At 40.5% G+C, this 23,575-nt stretch overlaps 1 protein-coding gene across 1 annotated transcript in view; it reads left to right on the top strand.

The window, feature by feature from the left end:
• Nucleotides 1-327: 327 nt before the first annotated feature.
• The window catches only part of LOC125275967, a 28,613-nt gene continuing 5,365 nt past the window's right edge, over nt 328-23,575 (top strand). The window contains exons 1-5 of the mRNA XM_048203343.1: nt 328-728; nt 1,097-1,441; nt 7,257-7,373; nt 16,917-17,246; nt 17,691-17,993. Of these exons, the coding sequence (XP_048059300.1) occupies nt 446-728; nt 1,097-1,441; nt 7,257-7,373; nt 16,917-17,246; nt 17,691-17,993 (1,378 nt within the window). The 5' untranslated portion in view covers nt 328-445. The remainder of the gene's footprint in view (nt 729-1,096; nt 1,442-7,256; nt 7,374-16,916; nt 17,247-17,690; nt 17,994-23,575) is intronic.

Raw genomic sequence — 23,575 nt, 5'->3', positions numbered from 1 at the left:
ACCAGTTCTGTAATTTTGTCACCTGGGGTATTACCTTTTTGGTGTTGTATTATGTAACTTTGAGAGTGCATTACCTCCCAATCTTAACATTTGTTGGGGAATTATACAGTTTTATTGTTCTTGAGGATTCTATTAAATAGAGCATTCAGACAGAGGGTGAAAACTGGTGCTGCAACAATGTAAATTATAATAAAAATTGTTTTCTGGAACATTAAGTCATGTAAACCAAATTTTGCAGACCCCATAAACAAAATTATGAACCCATAAATGAGCATAATAGTGGCCTTGTAGTAAGTTAAATATTGTTTATAAGTCAAGATTGATTTCTGTTGAACTCTGTTCAGTAACATGAGCAGCAGTGTTATATGAGTTTAATCTCTGAGAAACTGTTTGTGTTTGTTCTGCAGGAGTGTTTGGTGCTGGAACAGATGAAGTGAAGACTGTGATGGAGGGAGATTCAGTCACTCTAAACCCTGATCTTACTCAAATACAGGGAATTATTCAGATGATGTGGAGGTTTAAGGATTCACGTTCAGTCATTGCTCAAATCGAGGGAAATGATATTTCATATCCCATTGTCCCTGAGATGTTCGAAGACAGACTGCAGCTGGATCAGACTGGATCTCTGACAATCACAAACATGAGAACTAAACACTCTGGACTTTATAGACTAGAGATCAACCACAACCATGGGACCTCACGTTTGAATTTCAGTGTTAATGTCTATGGTGAGGACACTATTTTTGAATAATTAGATGTTTTGAAGATGTTAGATGTTTATTGTTGTTTTATAAATTAAAATCAATTAAGCTGATATTTAAACTGCAGCTGGAAAATCTTACAAAACAATCTTACAGAATAGCTTTCGCCTATAGAAGGAGCAGACTCAATCAACACAAATAAAGATACACTTAAAGAAATATGTTTAAGGAAAATTATATTCAGCACTTAAATTAGATTAAATATCATAAACTAATTAATATATGGTTCATATATGCCTTATGCAGTAACCACAAGATACTTGACTGTTAAAGTTAATATTCTAGTGCCAGTAACTGTGTTTAGTGTTTAATATCTGTGAATCTGTCTCATGCAGAGTCTCCAGATGTTATTGAAGCTTTTAAAGGTGAAATGAAGAGTGTATCAGAGACGGAGGGGAATCCTGTCACTCTTCAGACTGATATTAAAACACACAGAAAAGAGCTGATAGTGTGGAGGTTTGGAGATGAAGGAAAACTCATAGCTAAACATGATCTAGAGACCAAGAGTCTAAGATTATATAATGATCCTGATGAGAGATTCAGAGATAGACTGAAGCTGGATCATCAGACCGGATCTCTGACCATCACAAAAATCAGAATCACAGACTCTGGAGTTTATAAAGTGAAGATCAGCAGCAGCAATCAGACTTTAAACAAGAGATTCGTTGTTACTCTCAGCGGTGAGTAACTCAAGACTATAAAAGTAATGATTGTTTATCAGCTGTCTGTAAATAATTCATAACGTCTCACCCTGAACTTTTATTATCTAAAACAGCCTGTCTGACACCTGTAAATACAGTAGATCTGATAAATAATGACTTTCTTTATCACTCAGGTTATATGGTGTTGATGTTTATAGTGTTTGTTATAGATCAGACTCATTCACACTAATGACTCTTTATCATTACAGTATCAGATCTTCACTCAGGTTATATAGTGCTGATGTTTATAGTGTTTGTTATAGATCAGACTCATTCACACTAATGACTCTTTATCATTACAGTATCAGATCTTCACTTAGGTTATATAGTGCTGATGTTTATAGTGTTTGTTATAGATCAGACTCATTCACACTAATGACTCTTTATCATTACAGTATCAGATCTTCACTCAGGTTATATAGTGCTGATGTTTATAGTGTTTGTTATAGATCAGACTCATTCACACTATTGACTCTTTATCATTACAGTATCAGATCTTCTCTCAGGTTATATAGTGTTGATGTTTATAGTGTTTGTTATAGATCAGACTCATTCACACTAATGACTCTTCATCATTACAGTATCAGATCTTCACTCAGGTTATATAGTGCTGATGTTTATAGTGTTTGTTATAGATCAGACTCATTCACACTATTGACTCTTTATCATTACAGTATCAGATCTTCACTCAGGTTATATAATGTTGATGTTTATAGTGTTTGTTATAGATCAGACTCATTCACACTAATGACTCTTTATCATTACAGTATCAGATCTTCACTCAGGTTATATAGTGCTGATGTTTATAGTGTTTGTTATAGATCAGACTCATTCACACTATTGACTCTTTATCATTACAGTATCAGATCTTCACTCAGGTTATATAGTGTTGATGTTTATTCAGGTTATATAGTGTTGATGTTTATAGTGTTTGTTATAGATCAGACTCATTCACACTAATGACTCTATCATTACAGTATCAGATCTTCACTCAGGTTATATAGTGTTGATGTTCATAGTGTTTGTTATAGATCAGACTCATTCACACTAATGACTCTATCATTACAGTATCAGATCTTCACTCAGGTTATATAGTGCTGATGTTTATAGTGTTTGTTATAGATCAGACTCATTCACACTAATGACTCTTTATCATTACAGTATCAGATCTTCACTCAGGTTATATAGTGCTGATGTTTATAGTGTTTGTTATAGATCAGACTCATTCACACTAATGACTATCATTACAGTATCAGATCTTCACTCAGGTTATATAGTGTTGATGTTTATAGTGTTTGTTATAGATCAGACTCATTCACACTAATGACTCTTTATCATTACAGTATCAGATCTTCACTCAGGTTATATAGTGTTGATGTTTATAGTGTTTGTTATAGATCAGACTCATTCACACTAATGACTCTTTATCATTACAGTATCAGATCTTCACTCAGGTTATATAGTGTTGATGTTTATAGTGTTTGTTATAGATCAGACTCATTCACACTAATGACTATCATTACAGTATCAGATCTTCTCTCAGGTTAGTGTTGATGTTTAGAGTGTTTGTTATAGATCAGACTCATTCACACTATTGACTCTTTATCATTACAGTATCAGATCTTCACTCAGGTTATATAATGTTGATGTTTATAGTGTTTGTTATAGATCAGACTCATTCACACTAATGACTCTTTATCATTACAGTATCAGATCTTCACTCAGGTTATATAGTGCTGATGTTTATAGTGTTTGTTATAGATCAGACTCATTCACACTAATGACTCTTTATCATTACAGTATCAGATCTTCACTCAGGTTATATAGTGCTGATGTTTATAGTGTTTGTTATAGATCAGACTCATTCACACTATTGACTCTTTATCATTACAGTATCAGATCTTCTCTCAGGTTATATAGTGTTGATGTTTATTCAGGTTATATAGTGTTGATGTTTATAGTGTTTGTTATAGAGACTTTTCACTCAGGTTATATAGTGTTGATGTTCATAGTGTTTGTTATAGATCAGACTCATTCACACTAATGACTCTATCATTACAGTATCAGATCTTCACTCAGGTTATATAGTGCTGATGTTTATAGTGTTTGTTATAGATCAGACTCATTCACACTAATGACTATCATTACAGTATCAGATCTTCACTCAGGTTATATAGTGCTGATGTTTATAGTGTTTGTTATAGATCAGACTCATTCACACTAATGACTCTTTATCATTACAGTATCAGATCTTCTCTCAGGTTATATAGTGTTGATGTTTAGAGTGTTTGTTATAGATCAGACTCATTCACACTAATGACTATCATTACAGTATCAGATCTTCACTCAGGTTATATAGTGTTGATGTTCATAGTGTTTGTTATAGATCAGACTCATTCACACTAATGACTCTATCATTACAGTATCAGATCTTCACTCAGGTTATATAGTGCTGATGTTTATAGTGTTTGTTATAGATCAGACTCATTCACACTAATGACTCTTTATCATTACAGTATCAGATCTTCACTCAGGTTATATAGTGCTGATGTTTATAGTGTTTGTTATAGATCAGACTCATTCACACTAATGACTATCATTACAGTATCAGATCTTCACTCAGGTTATATAGTGTTGATGTTTATAGTGTTTGTTATAGATCAGACTCATTCACACTAATGACTCTTTATCATTACAGTATCAGATCTTCACTCAGGTTATATAGTGTTGATGTTTATAGTGTTTGTTATAGATCAGACTCATTCACACTAATGACTATCATTACAGTATCAGATCTTCTCTCAGGTTATATAGTGTTGATGTTTAGAGTGTTTGTTATAGATCAGACTCATTCACACTAATGACTCTTTATCATTACAGTATCAGATCTTAACTGAGGTTATATAGTGTTGATGTTTATAGTGTTTGTTATAGATCAGACTCATTCACACTAATGACTCTTCATCATTACAGTATCAGATCTTCACTCAGGTTATATAGTGTTGATGTTTATAGTGTTTGTTATAGATCAGACTCATTCACACTAATGACTCTTTATCATTACAGTATCAGATCTTCACTCAGATTATATAGTGTTGATGTTTATAGTGTTTGTTATAGATCAGACTTATTCACACTATTGACTCTTTATCATTACAGTACCAGATCCTCAGGTTATATAGTGCTGATGTTTATAGTGTTTGTTATAGATCAGACTCATTCACACTAATGACTCTATCATTACAGTATCAGATCTTCACTCAGGTTATATAGTGTTGATGTTTATAGTGTTTGTTATAGATCAGACTCATTCACACTAATGACTCTTTATCATTACAGTATCAGATCTTCACTCAGGTTATATAGTGCTGATGTTTATAGTGTTTGTTATAGATCAGACTCATTCACACTAATGACTCTTTATCATTACAGTATCAGATCTTCTCTTAGGTTATATAGTGTTGATGTTTAGAGTGTTTGTTATAGATCAGACTCATTCACACTAATGACTCTTTATCATTACAGTATCAGATCTTCACTCAGGTTATATAGTGCTGATGTTTAGAGTGTTTGTTATAGATCAGACTCATTCACACTAATGACTCTTTATCATTACAGTATCAGATCTTCACTCAGGTTATATAGTGCTGATGTTTATAGTGTTTGTTATAGATCAGACTCATTCACACTAATGACTCTTTATCATTACAGTATCAGATCTTCTCTTAGGTTATATAGTGTTGATGTTTATAGTGTTTGTTATAGATCAGACTCATTCACACTAATGACTCTTTATCATTACAGTATCAGATCTTCACTCAGGTTATATAGTGTTGATGTTTAGAGTGTTTGTTATAGATCAGACTCATTCACACTATTGACTCTTTATCATTACAGTATCAGATCTTCTCTTAGGTTATATAGTGTTGATGTTTAGAGTGTTTGTTATAGATCAGACTCATTCACACTAATGACTCTTTATCATTACAGTATCAGATCTTAACTGAGGTTATATAGTGTTGATGTTTATAGTGTTTGTTATAGATCAGACTCATTCACACTAATGACTCTTCATCATTACAGTATCAGATCTTCACTCAGGTTATATAGTGTTGATGTTTATAGTGTTTGTTATAGATCAGACTCATTCACACTAATGACTATCATTACAGTATCAGATCTTCTCTCAGGTTAGTGTTGATGTTTAGAGTGTTTGTTATAGATCAGACTCATTCACACTAATGACTCTTTATCATTACAGTATCTGATCTTCACTCAGGTTATATAGTGTTGATGTTTATAGTGTTTTTTATAGGTCAGACTCATTCACACTATTGACTCTTTATCATTACAGTATCAGATCTTCACTCAGATTATATAGTGTTGATGTTTATAGTGTTTGTTATAGATCAGACTTATTCACACTATTGACTCTTTATCATTACAGTACCAGATCCTCAGGTTATATAGTGTTGATGTTTATAGTGTTTTTATAGGTCAGACTCATTCACACTATTGACTCTTTATCATTACAGTATCAGATCTTCACTCAGATTATATAGTGTTGATGTTTATAGTGTTTGTTATAGATCAGACTTATTCACACTATTGACTCTTTATCATTACAGTACCAGATCCTCAGGTTATATAGTGTTGATGTTTATAGTGTTTGTTATAGATCAGACTCATTCACACTATTGACTCTTTATCATTACAGTATCAGATCTTCAGGTTATATAGTGTTGATGTTTATAGTGTTTGTTATAGATCAGACTCATTCACACTATTGACTCTTTATCATTACAGTATCAGATCTTCAGGTTATATAGTGTTGATGTTTATAGTGTTTGTTATAGATCAGACTCATTCACACTATTGACTCTTTATCATTACAGTATCAGATCTTCAGGTTATATAGTGTTGATGTTTATAGTGTTTTTTATAGGTCAGACTCATTCACACTATTGACTCTTTATCATTACAGTATCAGATCTTCACTCAGATTATATAGTGTTGATGTTTATAGTGTTTGTTATAGATCAGACTTATTCACACTATTGACTCTTTATCATTACAGTACCAGATCCTCAGGTTATATAGTGTTGATGTTTATAGTGTTTGTTATAGATCAGACTCATTCACACTATTGACTCTTTATCATTACAGTATCAGATCTTCAGGTTATATAGTGTTGATGTTTATAGTGTTTGTTATAGATCAGACTCATTCACACTATTGACTCTTTTTCATTACAGTATCAGATCTTCAGGTTATATAGTGTTGATGTTTATAGTGTTTGTTATAGATCAGACTCATTCACACTAATGACTCTATCATTACAGTATCAGATCTTCACTCAGGTTATATAGTGCTGATGTTTATAGTGTTTGTTATAGATCAGACTCATTCACACTATTGACTCTTTATCATTACAGTATCAGATCTTCTCTCAGGTTATGTAGTGTTGATGTTTATAGTGTTTGTTATAGATCAGACTCATTCACACTAATGACTCTTTATCATTACAGTATCAGACCTTCACTCAGGTTATATAGTGCTGATGTTTATAGTGTTTGTTATAGATCAGACTCATTCACACTAATGACTATCATTACAGTATCAGATCTTCACTCAGGTTATATAGTGTTGATGTTTATAGTGTTTGTTATAGATCAGACTCATTCACACTAATGACTATCATTACAGTATCAGATCTTCACTCAGGTTATATAGTGCTGATGTTTATAGTGTTTGTTATAGATCAGACTCATTCACACTGTCTGTCTCTCTTTAGCTGTTCCAGTCCCAGCTCTGTTTCCAGCTGCTCTAGCAGGGATTGTTCTGCTGGCATTTTCAGCTGCTGGTGTTTTTTATCATCGTTACAAAGTCTCTGAACTACAAAAGCAAACGAGTAAGTATTGCAGCTTATACAGCAAGAGGAAAAACATTGAGCTTTATTGTAGTTCTGTACAGTTTAAATGTATAATACGATTTTTCACAATCAATATTTCTACCTTTTTACCAGTTCTAATTGTGGTTGATTTAGTGCAGTAATCATTGATCTGTGATTGTTCAGAGTTGAGCTGAATTACATTAATACTAATTGCTGAATCTCTGTATGATTAAAATGCTGATTTAAAGGTGCCCTTGATTCAAAAATTGAATTTACCCTGGCATAGTTAAATAACAAGAGTTCATTACATGGAAAAGACATACATTGAGTCTCAAACCCCATTGTTTCCTCCTTCTTATATAAATCTCATTTGTTTAAACGACCTCCGAAGAACAGGCGAATCTCAACATAACACCGACTGTTACGTAACAGTCGGGGTGAACGCCCCAATATTTGCATAATGCCAGCCCACGTTCCCAACAATTATCAAAGGGATTACACAAGGGCAGCCAGTTAACGTCTGGAGCTGCACACAGCCGAATCATCAGACTAGGTAAGCAAGCAAGAATAACAGCGAAAAATGGCAGATGGAGCAATAATAACTGACATGATCCATGATATCATGATATTTTTAGTGATATTTGTAAATTGTCTTTCTAAATGTTTCGTTAGCATGTTGCTAATGTACTGTTAAATGAGGTTAAAGTTACCATCGTTTCTTACTGTATTCACGGAGACAAGACTGTCGTTATTTTCATTTTTTAAACACTTGCAGTCTGTATAATGCATAAACACAACTTCATTCTTTATAAATCTCTCCAACAGTGTAGCAATAGCCGTTAGCCACGGAGCCCAGCCTCAGATTCACTCAGAATAAAACTTTTAACATCCAAGTAAATAATTTACTCACATAATTCGAAGCATGCATACAGCATGCATGACGAACATCTTGTAAAGATCCATTTGAGGGTTATATTAGCTGTGTGAACTTTGTAAATGCGCTGTAATATAGTCGACAGCTCGTTTGGCAGGAAGCTCGCGTCTTAAAGGGGCGGCGTCGAGTGTAAATCAGTGCATTGTTAATGATGCCCCAAAATAGGCAGTTAAAAAATTAATTTAAAAAAATCTATGGGGTATTTTGAGCTGAAACTTCACAGACACATTCAGGAGACACCTTAGACTTATATTACATCTTGTGAAAGAACGTTCTTGGGCACCTTTAAGATCTTTTGATCATGTATTTCATGTAGTTTTGTTCTTTTGCTATTGAAGGTTGACAAATTTAGCAGAGACAGCCCATAAATCATCCTGCTGTCCTTTTTCTGTCATTTTAAAGGGATAGTTCACCCAAAAATGAAAATTTGATGTTTATCTGCTTACCCCCAGGGCATCCAAGATGTAGGTGACTTTTTTTCTTCAGTCGAACGCAAATTATGATTTTTAACTGCAACCGCTGCCGTCTGTCAGTCAAATAATAGGAGAGATTGGGAACTTGAACAATAAGAGTCGAAAAAACTTCCATAGACAAATCCAAATTAAACCCTGTGGCTCGTGACGGCACATTGATGTCCTAAGACACGAAACGATCAGTTTGTGTGAGAAACCGAACAGTATTTATATCATTTTTTACCTCTAAAACACCACTATGTCCAACTGCGTTCAGCTTCCGGTTGGTGAGGTCTGATCGCGCTCTGACAACGGAAGTGATGTCTCACGCTCATTGAAGTATATGGGCGAGACATCACTTCCGTCGTCAGAACGGGTTTTTTTGACCTCACTAACCGGAAGCTGAACGAAGTTGGACATAGTGGTGTATTAGAGGTAAAAAATGATATAAATACTGTTCGGTTTCTCACACAAACTGATCGTTTCGTGTCTTAGGACATCAATGTGTCGTCACGAGCCGCAGGGTTTAATTTGGATTTGTTTATGGAAGTTTTATTTACTGTTATAGTTGAAGTTCCCATCCACTGCTATTATTTGACTGACAGACGGCAGCGGTTGCAGTTAAAAATCATAATTTGCGTTCGACTGAAGAAACAAATTCACCTACATCTTGGATGTACTGGGGGTAAGTAGATAAACATCAAATTTTCATTTTTGGGTGAACTATCCCTTTAAGTTTTATTGGGGCTGCCTGAGCTCTTCATTCAGTTAAACATCATAGACTATTAATGGATTAGTTCACTTTCAAATTAAATTTTCCTTATAATTTACTCACCCCCATGTCTTCCAAGATGTTCATGTCCTTCTTTCTTCAGTCGAAAAGAAATTAAGGTTTTTGATGAAAACATTCCAGGATTTTTCTCCATATAATGGACTTCAATGGCCTCCAAACGGTTGAAGGTCAAAATTACAGTTTCAGTGCAGCTTCAAAGAGCTTTAAACGATACCAGACGAGGAATAAGGGTCTTATCTAGAGAAACGTTCAGACATTTTCGAAAAAAATACAACCGTATATGTTTTATAAACAGAAATTATCGCCTTGAACGTGCTTCCGCCATTCCGCCCTCCATATTCTTCAAAAAGCTTACGCTGTGTGTCCTACACCTTCCCTGTTCAATTTACGGAACGACCATGGCGCCAGTTCCAGTTGTATTTTTTTTTTTTTTTTTGAAAATGACTGTTTTGCTGAGACCCTTATTCCTTGTTTCCTTCGACTGAAGAAAGAAGGACATGGACATCATGGATGACATGGGGGTGAGTAGATTATCAGGAAAATTTTATTTAAAAGTGAACTAATCCTTTAATACAGAAACTCTAAACCGAAAAACAAGAAAATGTCAAGAGTTTGTATGTCCATTACCACATCATCTCTGGTCAGTTAGTGTTATTTATCCCTGTAAAGACTGAGATAGTTTATTCTAAAATATAAATTCAGTCATCATTAGCCCAGTTTTATCATTGAAAACAGGAGCACTTTACACAGTAGTTTTTAGAACTCATGTTTGTCAAACAATAAGCAAGTGTCATCTGTCTAAAAGTGTCATGTGACTCGTTTACTTGCTCATTGGAAGTCTTAAGGCATGTGATTGTGTCTGAACAGACAGAAATATGAGTAATTATTCATTGATTGTCTTCCCATTCACTAAAGCTTTCAAAAAGCAACACAAAAGGTATTTGGTCACAAACAGACCACCAGATTACCTGTCGTCAATGATAGGGAATTAGTTGTTGAATGTTTCATAGGTGAACTTGATGTGTTTTGACTATGAAAAATAAGATTTAAGAAAAGATTTTGAGGAAACAAATACTTAATCTGCACACAAAGCTATCATATGGGTCCAGAAGACTTGTAGCAGATGAACTGCATTTCTGGTGTTTAAATATCATCTCTGAGCTTTATGAAAACGAGTAAATAATGACAGAATGTGACAATGAGTGTGTACTTAAAACAGATGTTTATCTTTAATATAGCAAAATATTGAATGAACTCTTCACAAACAAGTTTGTTCGTTTGACTAAAACCTGATTTTTTTTTTTTTTTTAGTGCCATTTCAGTGGTGAATTATTAAAGGGTTAGTTCAGCCAAAAATGGAAATTCTGTAATTTATTCCTCACCCTCATGTCATTCCACAGCTGTAAGACCTTTGTTCATCTTCAGAACACAAACTAAGATATTTTTAATTAAATCTGAGAGTTTTCTGTCCCTCCATTCACAGTTTACACAATGACCACGTTCAAGGTCCAGAACACTAGTAAAGACATCATTAAAGTAATTCATGTTACTTTAGTGGTTTGAACTCAATTTTATGAATTGACATGTTTGCACAAAAAACATAATTTATGACTTTATTTACAAAATATTAATCTCCAATGTGCGTTCACATGACAGTGTCTGCTCTCAGGTCAACATAAGTTGAGGATAAACCACTGGTGTCACATTGATTATTTTAATGATGTCTTTACTAGTGGTCTGGATCTTGAAAACGTCTCGGGTTACGAGTGTAACCCTTGTTCCCTGAGTAAGGGAACGAGACGCTACGTCCAATGACGCAATGGGAACCCTCTGCATTTTGTGTTCGTGAAGCACCTCTGTATCCAACCAATGAGAAGACGTGACGTCAGAGGCGGGTGATGTCACAGACCAGGAAACTATAAAGCACACCCGGAACAAAGAACGCTAGCTTCTGAGTATTGTCTGAAGCAAGAGCGCTCCAGGCATGAAGGAGGTACGGCAACGCGACGTAGCGTCTCGTTCCCTTACTCAGGGAACAAGGGTTACACTCGTAACCCGAGACGTTCCCTTTCGTGGGAACATCGACGCTACGTCCAATGACGCAATGGGAACGCTGTCCCAACTACGCCGTGTCACCAAGTGCCTGGCTGTTATCTTGTAAAACTGTAGCACCTGGAGTGACATTCAAGTTAAGATTGTAAAATCTGATGAAGGTGTGCTGGGATGACCATCCAGCCGCACCACAAATATCGTCTAAGGAAACTCCTGACAAAAGAGCCTTGGAAGCAGCCATACCTCTAGTAGAATGAGCTCGAATAGTTAAGGGACATGGGTGTCCCACTGCTTTGTATGCGAGTGAGATGGCCTCAACCACCCACTTGCTCATCCTCTGCTTAGATGCTGGGCCCCCTCTCTTAGGGGACCCATAACATACAAATAATTGATCTGTTTTCCTCCACAGGGCAGCTCTGTGGACGTAAGCATCCAATGCCCTCACCGGGCAAAGCAGATTCTTCTTTTCCTGATCCATGTTTGTAAAAGGAGGCGGGCAGAACGCCTCGAGTATAATGGGACCTGGGACCCTCGACGACACCTTTGGGACATAGCCCGGTCTGGTGTGTAAGAAAGCCTTAATCATACCAGGCGCAAATTCTAAACATGATGGAGCGACTGACAGCACTTGTAAATCACCAATCCTTTTTAGGGATGAAATTGCCAACAGAAGGATAGTTTTCAGTGTCAGGAATTTGTCTGATACTTCTTCTATTGGCTCGAACGGAGCCTCAGCTTGCCCCTGGAGCACAATGGTCAGATCCCAGGTCGGAGTTTTTGTGCGCGCCGCAGGCCTCAACCTGAGCGTGCCACGAAGGAAGCGCATGACTAGGGGGTCTCGACCCACCGAGGAACCCCCTACAGGGCTGTGATAAGCCGAAATGGCTGTGATGTACACCTTTAGTGTTGAAGGGGTTAAACCTTCAGAAAACTTCTCTTGAAGGAACTGCAGCACATAGCTGATTGAAGACTGGACAGGGTCCAAATTATGTTGGCCACACCATGCGGCAAACAGTTTCCATTTGTATGAATACAGCTTCCTTGTGGAGGGAGCTCTGGAGTGAAGGATGGTCTCCACAACCTCGGCTGGGAGACCAGATTCTATGAGCCTTGCCCCCTCAGAGGCCAGGCCCACAGTTTCCATGTTTCTGGGCGGGGATGGAGAATCGTACCGCCCTCTTGCGACAGAAGGTCCTGTCTGAGAGGAAGCTCCAGAGGCGAGCCGTGAAGAAGAGACATTATGTCCGAGAACCATATTCTGGTCGGCCAGTAAGGGGCCACCAATATTAGGTCGACCCTCTCCTGGCGAATCTTCTCCAGAACTCCGGGGAGCAGTGAGATCGGGGGAAATGCATACAGGCGCAGCCTCGGCCACGTCTGTAGCATGGCATCCAGCCCTAGAGGTGCTGGGTGCTGCAGGGAATACCACAGAGGGCACTGAGATGACTCTGTGGCAAATAGATCGACTTGAGCTCGACCGAATGTTTTCCATATTAGTTCCACCACTTCGGTGTGGAGTTTCCATTCCCCCGGACTCGCGCTCTGCCTCGACAGAGCGTCCGCCCCCACATTCAACCGCCCGGGAATATAAGCAGCTCTCAGAGAGAGGAGCTTTCCGTGGGACCAGAGGAGGATGCGGCTGGCCAACTTTGATAATATGCGAGACCGCATGCCCCCTGATGGTTGATGTAAGAGACCACCGTAGTGTTGTCCGTGCGGACCAACACATGGTGATCCCTCAGGTCTGGGAGGAAGTGTCTCAGAGCAAGAAACACCGCCATCATCTCCAGCCGATTTATGTGCCAGGAGAGCTGATGGTCCTCCCAAAGACCCTGAGCTGAGCGACCACTCATGATCGCCCCCCAGCCCGTGAGAGAAGCATCTGTCGTAAGCATTACACGACGATGAGAAGTCCCCAGCACGGGTCCCTGGGACAGGAACCAAGGCTTTTTCCACATGACCAGAGCACGAAGGCATCGCCGCGTGACTTTGATCATGCGAAAAGGATTTCCCCTCGGAGAAAACCCTTGGTCCTGAGCCACCACTGTAAGGGTCTCATGTGCAGGAGGCCAAAAGTAATAACGTTGGACGCAGCTGCCATCAGACCCAACAGTCTCTGAAACTGTTTTACAGTGAGTGACTGGCCTAACTTCACCCCATTCACGGCCCTGAGAATGGAATTCACACGAGCAGGGGACAGTTGCGCCTGCATCGTGGTGGAATCCCAGATTACTCCTAAATAGTTTGCAACCTGACTCGGGACCAGCACACTCTTTTTGGCGTTGAGCCTCAGCCCAAGCCTTTCCATGTGCGACAGAACAACATCTCGATGTTGAACTGCCAACTGTTCTGTTTGAGCTAGTATCAACCAGTCGTCGATATAGTTCAGCACGCGGATGCCCTGGAGTCTCAGCGGAGCCAGAGCTGCATCCATGCACTTCGTGAACGTGCGGGGTGATAGTGATAGGCCGAAAGGAAGAACCCTGTATTGGTAAGCTTCGCCCCCGAAAGCAAACCTGAGGAACTTCCTGTGAGAAGGATGGATGGATACATGAAAGTATGCGTCAGATCTATCGCCACAAACCAGTCCTTGGACCTGATCTGGGGAATGATCTGTTTGAGTGTAAGCATTTTGAACTTCAACTTCTTTACAGCTCGATTTAACACACGTAAATCTATGATCGGACGCAACCCTCCATCCTTCTTTGGAACAATGAAGTAGCGGCTGTAAAAGCCTGACATTTTGCTGGGAGGAGGAACCCTTTCTATAGCTCCTTTTTGCAAAAGCGTCGTAACCTCTTGTTCCATCACCAGAGACTGCTCTGGGGTTACCACTGTGGGAAGCACCCCGTTGAACCTGGGCGGTGTAGAACCGAACTGAATTCTGTAACCCTGTTCTATTATGAGCAGTACCCATTTCGAAATGTTTGGGAGACGTTTCCATTCTTCCACATGTTCTACTAAGGGAACCAGTCTCTCGAGACTGGTCTCTGGTGTTTTTTGAGCACTTGGCTCGTCCATCTGACGCGGCGCACCGGCAGACAGACGAATCAAGCGCGGACCGACCCTCCTCGGAGGATCGGTGGAGACCGCTGCGCCCTGACGCACACTGGGTGGCAGGGTTGACAAGACGGTCCCCTGAGGGCACCGAGGAGGACCCGATATCCAAATCCTCTCGGAGGGGGCTGCCCTCGAGAGATCCTGCACTAATAATGTCAGGACCTCTTCTTTGAAGCCTTCCGGGAGATAATGACGGTCCTCAGATCTGTCCTACCTCCGGAAGGCTTCGCCTGTGTCGCCCGGCCTGGTCCCCATGATTTCTGTGGGGGACCACGGGAGGCGACACTGGCCTTCTGTTGTGCTCTGTGCGCTGAGGAGCTGGCTGTCGGCCGAGGCTGCTCCCACCCAGCAGCCTCGGGGGATGAGAGCGGCGGGGAAGAATTTTCTGGAAGGCCGCTGATTGTTTGCGTGTCTCCTGAAACCTGTCGACGACAGTTGTAACTGCGTCGCCGAACAGGCCAGCAGGAGACAGCGGCGCATCCATCAAGACATTCTTATCTTTGTCCTTGATTTCTGATAAATTGAGCCATAAGTGCCTCTCCGTGGCCACCAGGGCTGCCATAGAGCGGCCTATTGATTTGGCCGTCTCCTTGGTGGCCCGGAGAGCTAGATCTGTCGCCTTACGGATCTCTTGGATTGCATCGAATGTTGCTTCCCCACTCTCATCTATCTCCCCCAGCAGATCAGCTTGGTATGCCTGCAAGATTGACATTGTATGCAGGCACGCCGCCGCCTGACCCGCTGCCGAATAAGCCTTGCCCACCAAATTAGATGTTATTTTTAAGGGCTTGGTGGGCAATGTCGGGGTCCTGAGGGACGATGCAGACTCGGGCGAGAGATAGCTCACAAGCGTCTCTTCTACCCGAGGCATCGCCCCATAGCTGTGGTGCTTCAGCCCCATGATGTTACTATATAATGACGTTTGGGAGCTGAAGACACGATATTGGACAGGTCTTCTCCACGACCTCGACACCTCGGTGTGGAGGTCGGGAAAGAACGGCAGACCCCGACGCTGGGGTAGTGACCGTGCAGGAAGGAATCTTTCATCCAACTTGCTTTTAGGTCTATTTTCGTGTTTTTCCGCGGGCCAGTCAATATTTAGCTTTTCAACTGCCCTGGTCACTACCTCCAGCAGCTCCTCATAAGCTGGGGATGAGGATGGCGGTTCCTCATCCCCTTCGACACCCTCCACATCAACCTCCTCGGAGGAAGATATATTGAGTGTCTGTGTCTCCCTCCGGGGGGAAGAAACCGCAGCGCGTGCTTCCACCGCCAGAGGAGAGACACTGGGTCCGGCAGGTAAGGGGAGCGATAGGGCTGGGCCCGTCTCTCCCCCCTCTGCCAGATCCATTTGTGAACCCCACGAGTGCAGAACGCGCCGAGCCTCAGCAGCGGCGGGACCGGACCCGCGGGGAAGACTCGCCGCGGCGCCCTCCTCGAAGAGCGCCCGGCGTGAACGCAGCACTCTGAGAGTGAGCCTTTCGCAGTGCACACAGACAGCTCCCTCGAGAGCTGCCTGTGCGTGCTCAACCCCCAGGCATCTGACACACATCTCGTGTGTATCCCCGTCCGTGATGAAGCGAGGACAGGGATGAACACACTTAGTGAACTGCTGCTTTTTTTCCGCCATAATATATATATATATATATATGTGTCTTTTTATGTTGTGCTTGGAAACTCTTGTCCTCAGACGAAGAGATCACTGTGTAATATAACTTGGACAGACAACAATAAAAAAGACAAACAAGATACAGATAGCGCTTGCTGAAGACAACAGAAGCTAGCGTTCTTTGTTTCGGGTGTGCTTTATAGTTTCCTGGTCCGTGACGTCACCCGCCTCTGACGTCACGTCTTCTCATTGGTTGGATACAGAGGTGCTTCACGAACACAAAATGCAGAGGGTTCCCATTGCGTCATTGGACGTAGCGTCGATGTTCCCACAAAAGGGAACAGTAGTTATGTGGTCAGAAAGCTCTCCGGTGTTATTAAAAGGATCTTCATTTGTGTTCTGAAGGTGAACAAAAGTCACAGGTGTGGAAGGACATGAGGGTAATTAGTTATTTTCAGTTTGGCTGAACTAACCCTCTAACAAATTAATGTATGTTAACATGAAACATTATTGCATTGATGCAGATCTTTATTTAAAAGTCCAAATGATGAAGTGATTATTAGAAGCACATGAAGAGTCACACAGTATCCTCTCAGTCCTTCAGTTCACTCTCTTACAATCTCCTCTTTTCTCTGTTTCTGTGTGCTGCTGTGACATGAAGTGAAGACAGTCATAGAGAGAGAATCTGTCACTCTAACCCCTGGCATTGAAATAAACAAAGATGATCAGATACAGTGGCTGTTTGGAGATGAAAAGAAGACTGTCATAGCTGAAATCCAAAGAGGGACTGGAGAGATCACTGTTCCTCATGATGGGAGATTCAGAGGCAGACTGGAGATGGACAAGAAGACTGGATCTCTGATCATCACAAACACCAGTACTGAAGACACAGGAGTCTATAAACTGAAGATCAGAGGAGGCAGATTTGTACAGAACTTGTGCAGAAGACTTGTGCAGAACTTGAACAAAAGATTCATCGTTTATGTCAAGGGTGAGTCGCTCAGTATAATAATGATTACATGCTTCCTCATACATTCAGATTTTTTCTGTAGATAATTTATTGATATGTTGTATGTCATGTCCTTTAAAACGGCATCAGTTTCTGTAGGTACACTTGCACAGTCAGGTATTTGGTAGACATTTGATCAGCATATTTTATACATTATTTGAATTACAGTTGTTTTCAATGCAGCTATGAGGAACAATGTGAAGTTTATTTAGTCACACTCTTCATTTAGCAATGCTAAACAGCAGTAAATTAATTTTGAAGCTTTGTTTGTTTTGGATATGTACAGTATGCATGGATTTATTTTCCTGTGTTTTGAGTGACAGACGTGGAGCAAATGATCTGTGTTGATTTTCTGATTTCTGATGTTGTTTTAGTTTTCTGGTTCTAATTTCTGATCTCTATTTCTCTGTTTCTGTGCTGCTGCAGAACAAGTGAATAAATCAGTGCTGGAGGGACGTCCTGTCACTCTGAAGTGTAATACTAAAATACAGGAGGATGATGAAATACAGTGGAAGTTTGAAGAGAAACTCATAGCTGAAATGACTGGAGAGAACCGTGAGAACCCTCAATGGTTTGCTGATGATGAATTCAGAAACCAAATGAAGCTGGACCCTCAGACTGGATCTCTCATCATTCAACAAACCAGACCTGAACACTCTGGATTATATAAGCGAGTGATCAAGACCAGAGATTATTCAACATTCAGACTCTTCGATCTTATCATCTGTGGTGAGTAACACAAAGTCTTTCAGTGAAACAGCAGCAGTGTATATGACAGACCTTGTGTCAAAATATGATTATAAAAGTGTTCCAGTTGTGTTATATTAAAGACCCCCTGTGGTGAAAATCAAGTTTTTAATGTTGTTTATATGTCTAGGCAGTGTTTTTAATATGCTTTAAAGGTGCCCTAGAATCAGAATTTGAATTTACCTTGGCATAGTTGAATAACAAGAGTTCAGTACATGGAAAAGACATACATTGAGTTTCAAACCCCATTGTTTCCTCCTTCTTATATAAATCTCATTTGTTTAAAAGACTTCCGGAAAACACTCGGATCTCAACATAACACCGACTGTTACATAACAGTCGGGATCATTAATATGTACGCCCCAATATTTGCATAATGCCAGCCCATTCGACGCATTACACAAGGAAAGGCAGTATTAACTGTGCACAGACAAGGTAAGCAAGCAAGAACAACAGCGAAAAATGGCAGATGGAGCAATAATAACTGACATGATCCATGATATCATGATATTTTTAGTGATATTTGTAAATTGTCTTTCTAAATGTTTCATTAGCATGTTGCTAATATACTGTTAAATGTGGTTAAAGTTACCATCATTTCTAACTGTATTCACGGAGACAAGAGTCGTTGCTATTTTCGTTTTTAAACACGTGCAGTCTGTATAATGCATAAACACAACTTCATTCTTTATAAATCTCTCCAACAGTGTGTAATGTTAGCTTTAGCCACAAAGTATATAGCCTCAAACTCACACAGAATCAAACGTAACCATCTAAATAAATACTTTACTCACATAATTCGAAGCATGCATACAGCATGCATGACGAACATCTTGTAAAGATCCATTTGAGGGTTATATTAGCTGTGTGAACTTTGTTTATGCCATGTATATATATTCGAGAGCTCGTGGGGCAGAGGGAGTGCATCTCTTAAAGGGGCCGTGCTGAAAAAAATCAGTGCATAGTTAATGATGCCCCAAAATAGGCAGTTAAAAAAATTAATTAAAAAAAAATCTATGGGGTATTTTGAGCTGAAACTTCACGGACACATTCAGGGGACACCTAGGACTTATATTACATCTTGTAAAAAAACAATCTAGGGCACCTTTAAGACGAACCATGTGTAAATTCATAAGTCAGCACCATTGCTGAGTATTTTATGTTTGAAACTGCAGTGAACCAAAAACCTGCGGTTTGAAATTGGTGGTGTTTGTGACGTCACAGACTACTTTGTAACCAATCACAACAACGTGCCGGCACAGCTTTAGCACTATAGCCCCATACACACCGCCAGCGACTTTTTCGCTGCATGTCGCTGGTCTCCTACTGTGAGTCGCTTGTGGGCGTTCCTAGTGCTGTCGCTCTAATATCATTGGTAGACTGCATGTCTGATCATATCTATAGAAAATGCAATCACAAACGATATATAAAACTAAGAAATCATTCTAATTTGACTAATTTAAAATAATTAAAAGTAACATTCTGCTGTTGTAGAGTGTTGTGACTGCAGAGCTCAGTGCATTAAATCATTAACTAGATTAACGATTGGTCCATCAACAAATTAAACTCACTCATACTGTCAAAAAATACTAAAACGTCATTCGAATTTGACAAATAATCAATTATTGTCCCTAATAATCAACCCAATGCAGGGGAAACTGTAATTGCAGTGGTGCTAAATTGCTCACAGCATCATATAATTAACAACACAAAATGTATGAATCAAACTCACAAGACTGCCAACCATTTCTTTTCCACACATCATTTTATTATATCCATGTATGTACAGCCAAATCATATAAAACAGTGAAATCACTCCAGTACTATGTCCTGTCTGTCTTGCCTGCACTCGAGACGGTGACGTGAGCTCCACTCCTATTGGTTGTCGCTCTCGAAATTCGCTCCTGATTTGCATAAAGTTGAAATATCTGAACTTTTGTCGCTTGTCTCCCGTCGCTTGACACGCCTACATTCTGTCGGCAACGGTCACTGTCGCTCTTGTCGCCAGAAATCGCCAGCGCTCCATTGAAATGAATGGGATCCTGTCGCTTTGTCGCTGCTTGTCGCTGGCAGTGTGAACGGGGCTTAAGATTGCTGTGAAGCAGGAAAATCTCGAGAGAAGCCAGGTTATCCTGGTATATTTTCTGTCGATGTGAAAAATTGTGTAGATTTATTAATATAGTGAGTCTATTACGATGTTATGATGAACTATAAGTCTTTCTCCACTGACGTTCAGAGTTGTTCAAGCATTTGTAAGGATACTGATTATTAGAAGGCAGCTGTCTAACCCAACATGTTCTCCAACCAATACGACCATATAGGTCGTTTGTCACTTCCCCGAAAGACAACCCATAGGAGGGTTTACTAAAGTGCCGCCCCTATCGACAACAAGACACTTTCAGTTTAATTCATGAAATACGACCCTGTGATAAAGTAGACATTTCCCGCTGGACACGCACACACACACACACACACACACACACACACCTGAATACATACCCCATTCACTCTCCATTTCCCTCTCCTTACCTGCTGTTTCTGCCATCGGCAAAGCGGGTGCACACGCCGGGCCGATGGCTCATGGACATTCCTCCACACCACATTTCCCTTTAGCCCAGTCTCATGCCCAATCATTTTACACACACATTGTCCGTGTCTTGTGTTTTGTCTTTGTTCGATTGCTTGTTTGTCTGGGTTTAGTCGGTCTTTTGGTGGGTAAACGCTGCATCGGCCAAACAGAGCACACTATGGGCGCCTGATTATGACGTAATGGTTGGTCGCGCCGGCGCAGCGCAACCGGAAGCCGGCTAAACCATTGTCTTGTGTGTGGTGGGGGGGAGATTATGTGTAAAATATGTGTTGAAAGTTTACGTGTTTCTGTGTTATTGAGGATGATGAATATATTTATTTGAATTACCTGTAAGAATTATTGTTTAAGGTTGATTTAATGAGTGTTGTGAAGGATTTAAAATGTCCAATGTATAATACTTACCTCTTAATCAATTAGGCCAAAAGGGGTGGAGTCTGGCATATAAAAAGAGAGGCGAGACTCACATTCAGGGCTTGTTAACCAAGTCGGCAAGAGTGTTATTGTGGAACCTCGAGCAAAACCCCAAAACCATTGTATATTGTGGATACAGTTCCCTTTCAGTCGGTCACTTTGACGTTACGTCAGAGACTGACGAAATGGGGTCTCGCCCGAGAGCCCAATCACCTTCGAGTGTTAACAAAACGAGCCAATGATACGATAAGTATCTTGGTCTGCGGAATTTGCATGCGCAAGCTCCGCCCCACACTGTGGGTATATAAGGAGCAGCCCGAGCAGCCAACATTCAAGCTTTCGCTTCGGAGCCAAGTGCATCGTGCCTTCACCGGAGTGTTTACAGCGAGTCTCTGCAGTACTGGTGTGACGGCGCATCTCAGAGGATTCCAGTGTTCCTGCCTTGCCTTTTTCCCCTGAGCGCTTCAGTGCTAAAAGAGTGTTTCTAAAAGAGCTTACGGGTTTCCAGGTCGCGTCTTTTTAAATCGGTATATGGCGCCTCTTGACGGCCATGATCGCTGTCTCACGTGCTTTGGCTTCCAGCACGCTGAAGCGGCGTTCGTGGATGGTTTATGTCCTCATTGTGGGAGCATGACCATCAAGATGCTTAGATCTAGACTCGATTACCTTAAACAGTATCGAGTCCCCTCTGCCACACCCCGATCTTCGGCTGATGGCCAGGGTGATCTGAGGGTTATGGTGTGGAACAACCCGACGAGTCAGCCTCCTCGGGCCACGCCTCCCTCTCAAGCGTCTCAGCCGGTGGAGCTTCCGGATGAGCTTGCTGCCTCCCCTTCTGGGGGACCCAACGTCTTATTTGGGGCTCCGGAGGACGATCGTTTGTCAATCGCTGCGTCGCAAGGCAGGTTTGAGTCCTCGGGAGATGAAGACTCGGCTGCAGTGCCTCCCCCTGGGAGAGCAGCGTTCCCCTCCGGTTCCTTTCTTCCCAGAAGTGCATGAGGAGGTTACCAGTTCATGGAGGGCACCTTTAACTGCCCGAAACCGTTCTGGTGCTTCCTCTGCCTTCACCTCCCTCGATGGCAGGGCGGCTAGAGTGTATGCTGCGGTACCCCCTGTGGAGCGCTCGGTTGCGATGCAATTGTGTCCTCCGAGCACTTCTACGTGGCGCAGTGATCCCAAGCTCCCGTCCAAGGCCTGTAAGTTCTCATCCACGCTTGTGGCCAAGGCTTACAGAGCTGCGTGTCAGGCCGCTTCCGCCTTGCACACCATGGCCACCTTACAAGTCTATCAGGCTAAGGTGCTCAAGAGCTTGCACGAGGCGGGTGCTGACCAAGCGGCCCTTCAGGAGGCCCGCACGGCCGCCGACCTTGCCCTTCGGGCGACTAAGGTTACTGCGCATTCGATTGATCAGGTGATGTCCACCTTGGTGGTCCACCTTTGGCTGAACCTGGCAGATGTGAGGGAGTCGGACCAGACTCGGCTCCTAAACTCCCCTGTCTCTCAGGCCGGCCATTCATTTAAGGCATGAAGAAATTGTTTTCACTTTTTAAAATATGTAATTTTGGTGATCAACAATGAGTTTTAAGGGGTAAAATAATTGACTACATGGGGACTTTAATCATTCAGCAACTTTGACCTGTTCACCATATCACTGCATGCACTGAATGTCTTAACTGTCACTTTTGATCGATTTAATGCATCATTGCTGAAAAAAGTATGAATTTCATTAATTTCCTCAACTTTCATTAATTTCAATAAATTTCTATTCATCAAGGAATCCTGAAAAAAAGTACACAACTGTTTTTAAGATTGATAATAATAATAATAAATGTTTCTTGATCATCAAATCATCATATTAGAATGATTTCTGAAGGATCATGTGACACTGAAGACTGAAGTAATGATGCTGAAAATTCAGCTTTAATCACTGGAATAAAATACTTTAAAACATATTCAAACAGAAAACTGTTATTTTAAATTGTAATAATATTTCACAATATTACTGTTTTTACTGTATTTTTAATTAAATAAATGCAGCCTTGATGAGCAGAAGAGACTTCTCTTAAAAACATTAAAAATCTTACCATGTCCAAACTTTTGACTGGTAGTGTATATTGTTGCTCAAATCAACACACTGTAATGTCAGGATCAAGACCTTCTAGTGGAATTAATGTAGAGTTAAATCATTCTTGACTGAAAATGTGTTCAAATGTGTCTCTATTTTATCAAAGCTGTAAGACTCAGAAAGATCATGTGGTATTTTTTCATGAAGTCAACTATACAGGCAGTTGCAGATTAATTTGAATTGAATAATAATGAATTAATTTATGAATGTATTTAGTCAGAGCTGGTTTGTGGTGTTTCAGACAGATGTGGTTCCTCAATGAAGCAGCTTCAGACAGTCTTCTTTCAGATGCTGTTGTCTGTTCTGAAACTGTTCTTCACACAGACTGTGTTGCTTCTGTCTGCAGGATTGTTTGATCAACTTTATCAGTCACAATCCTCCTCATTATTCCTGATCATTATTGAACTGCAGTACAGTCATTATCTGATCACAAATCAA

Source organism: Megalobrama amblycephala, linkage group LG9 (assembly GCF_018812025.1).
Source record: "Megalobrama amblycephala isolate DHTTF-2021 linkage group LG9, ASM1881202v1, whole genome shotgun sequence".
Taxonomy (NCBI): Eukaryota; Metazoa; Chordata; class Actinopteri; order Cypriniformes; family Xenocyprididae; genus Megalobrama; species Megalobrama amblycephala.
The sequence above is the reverse complement of the archived record's forward strand: the minus strand, read 5'-3'. Positions and strand labels throughout refer to the sequence as shown.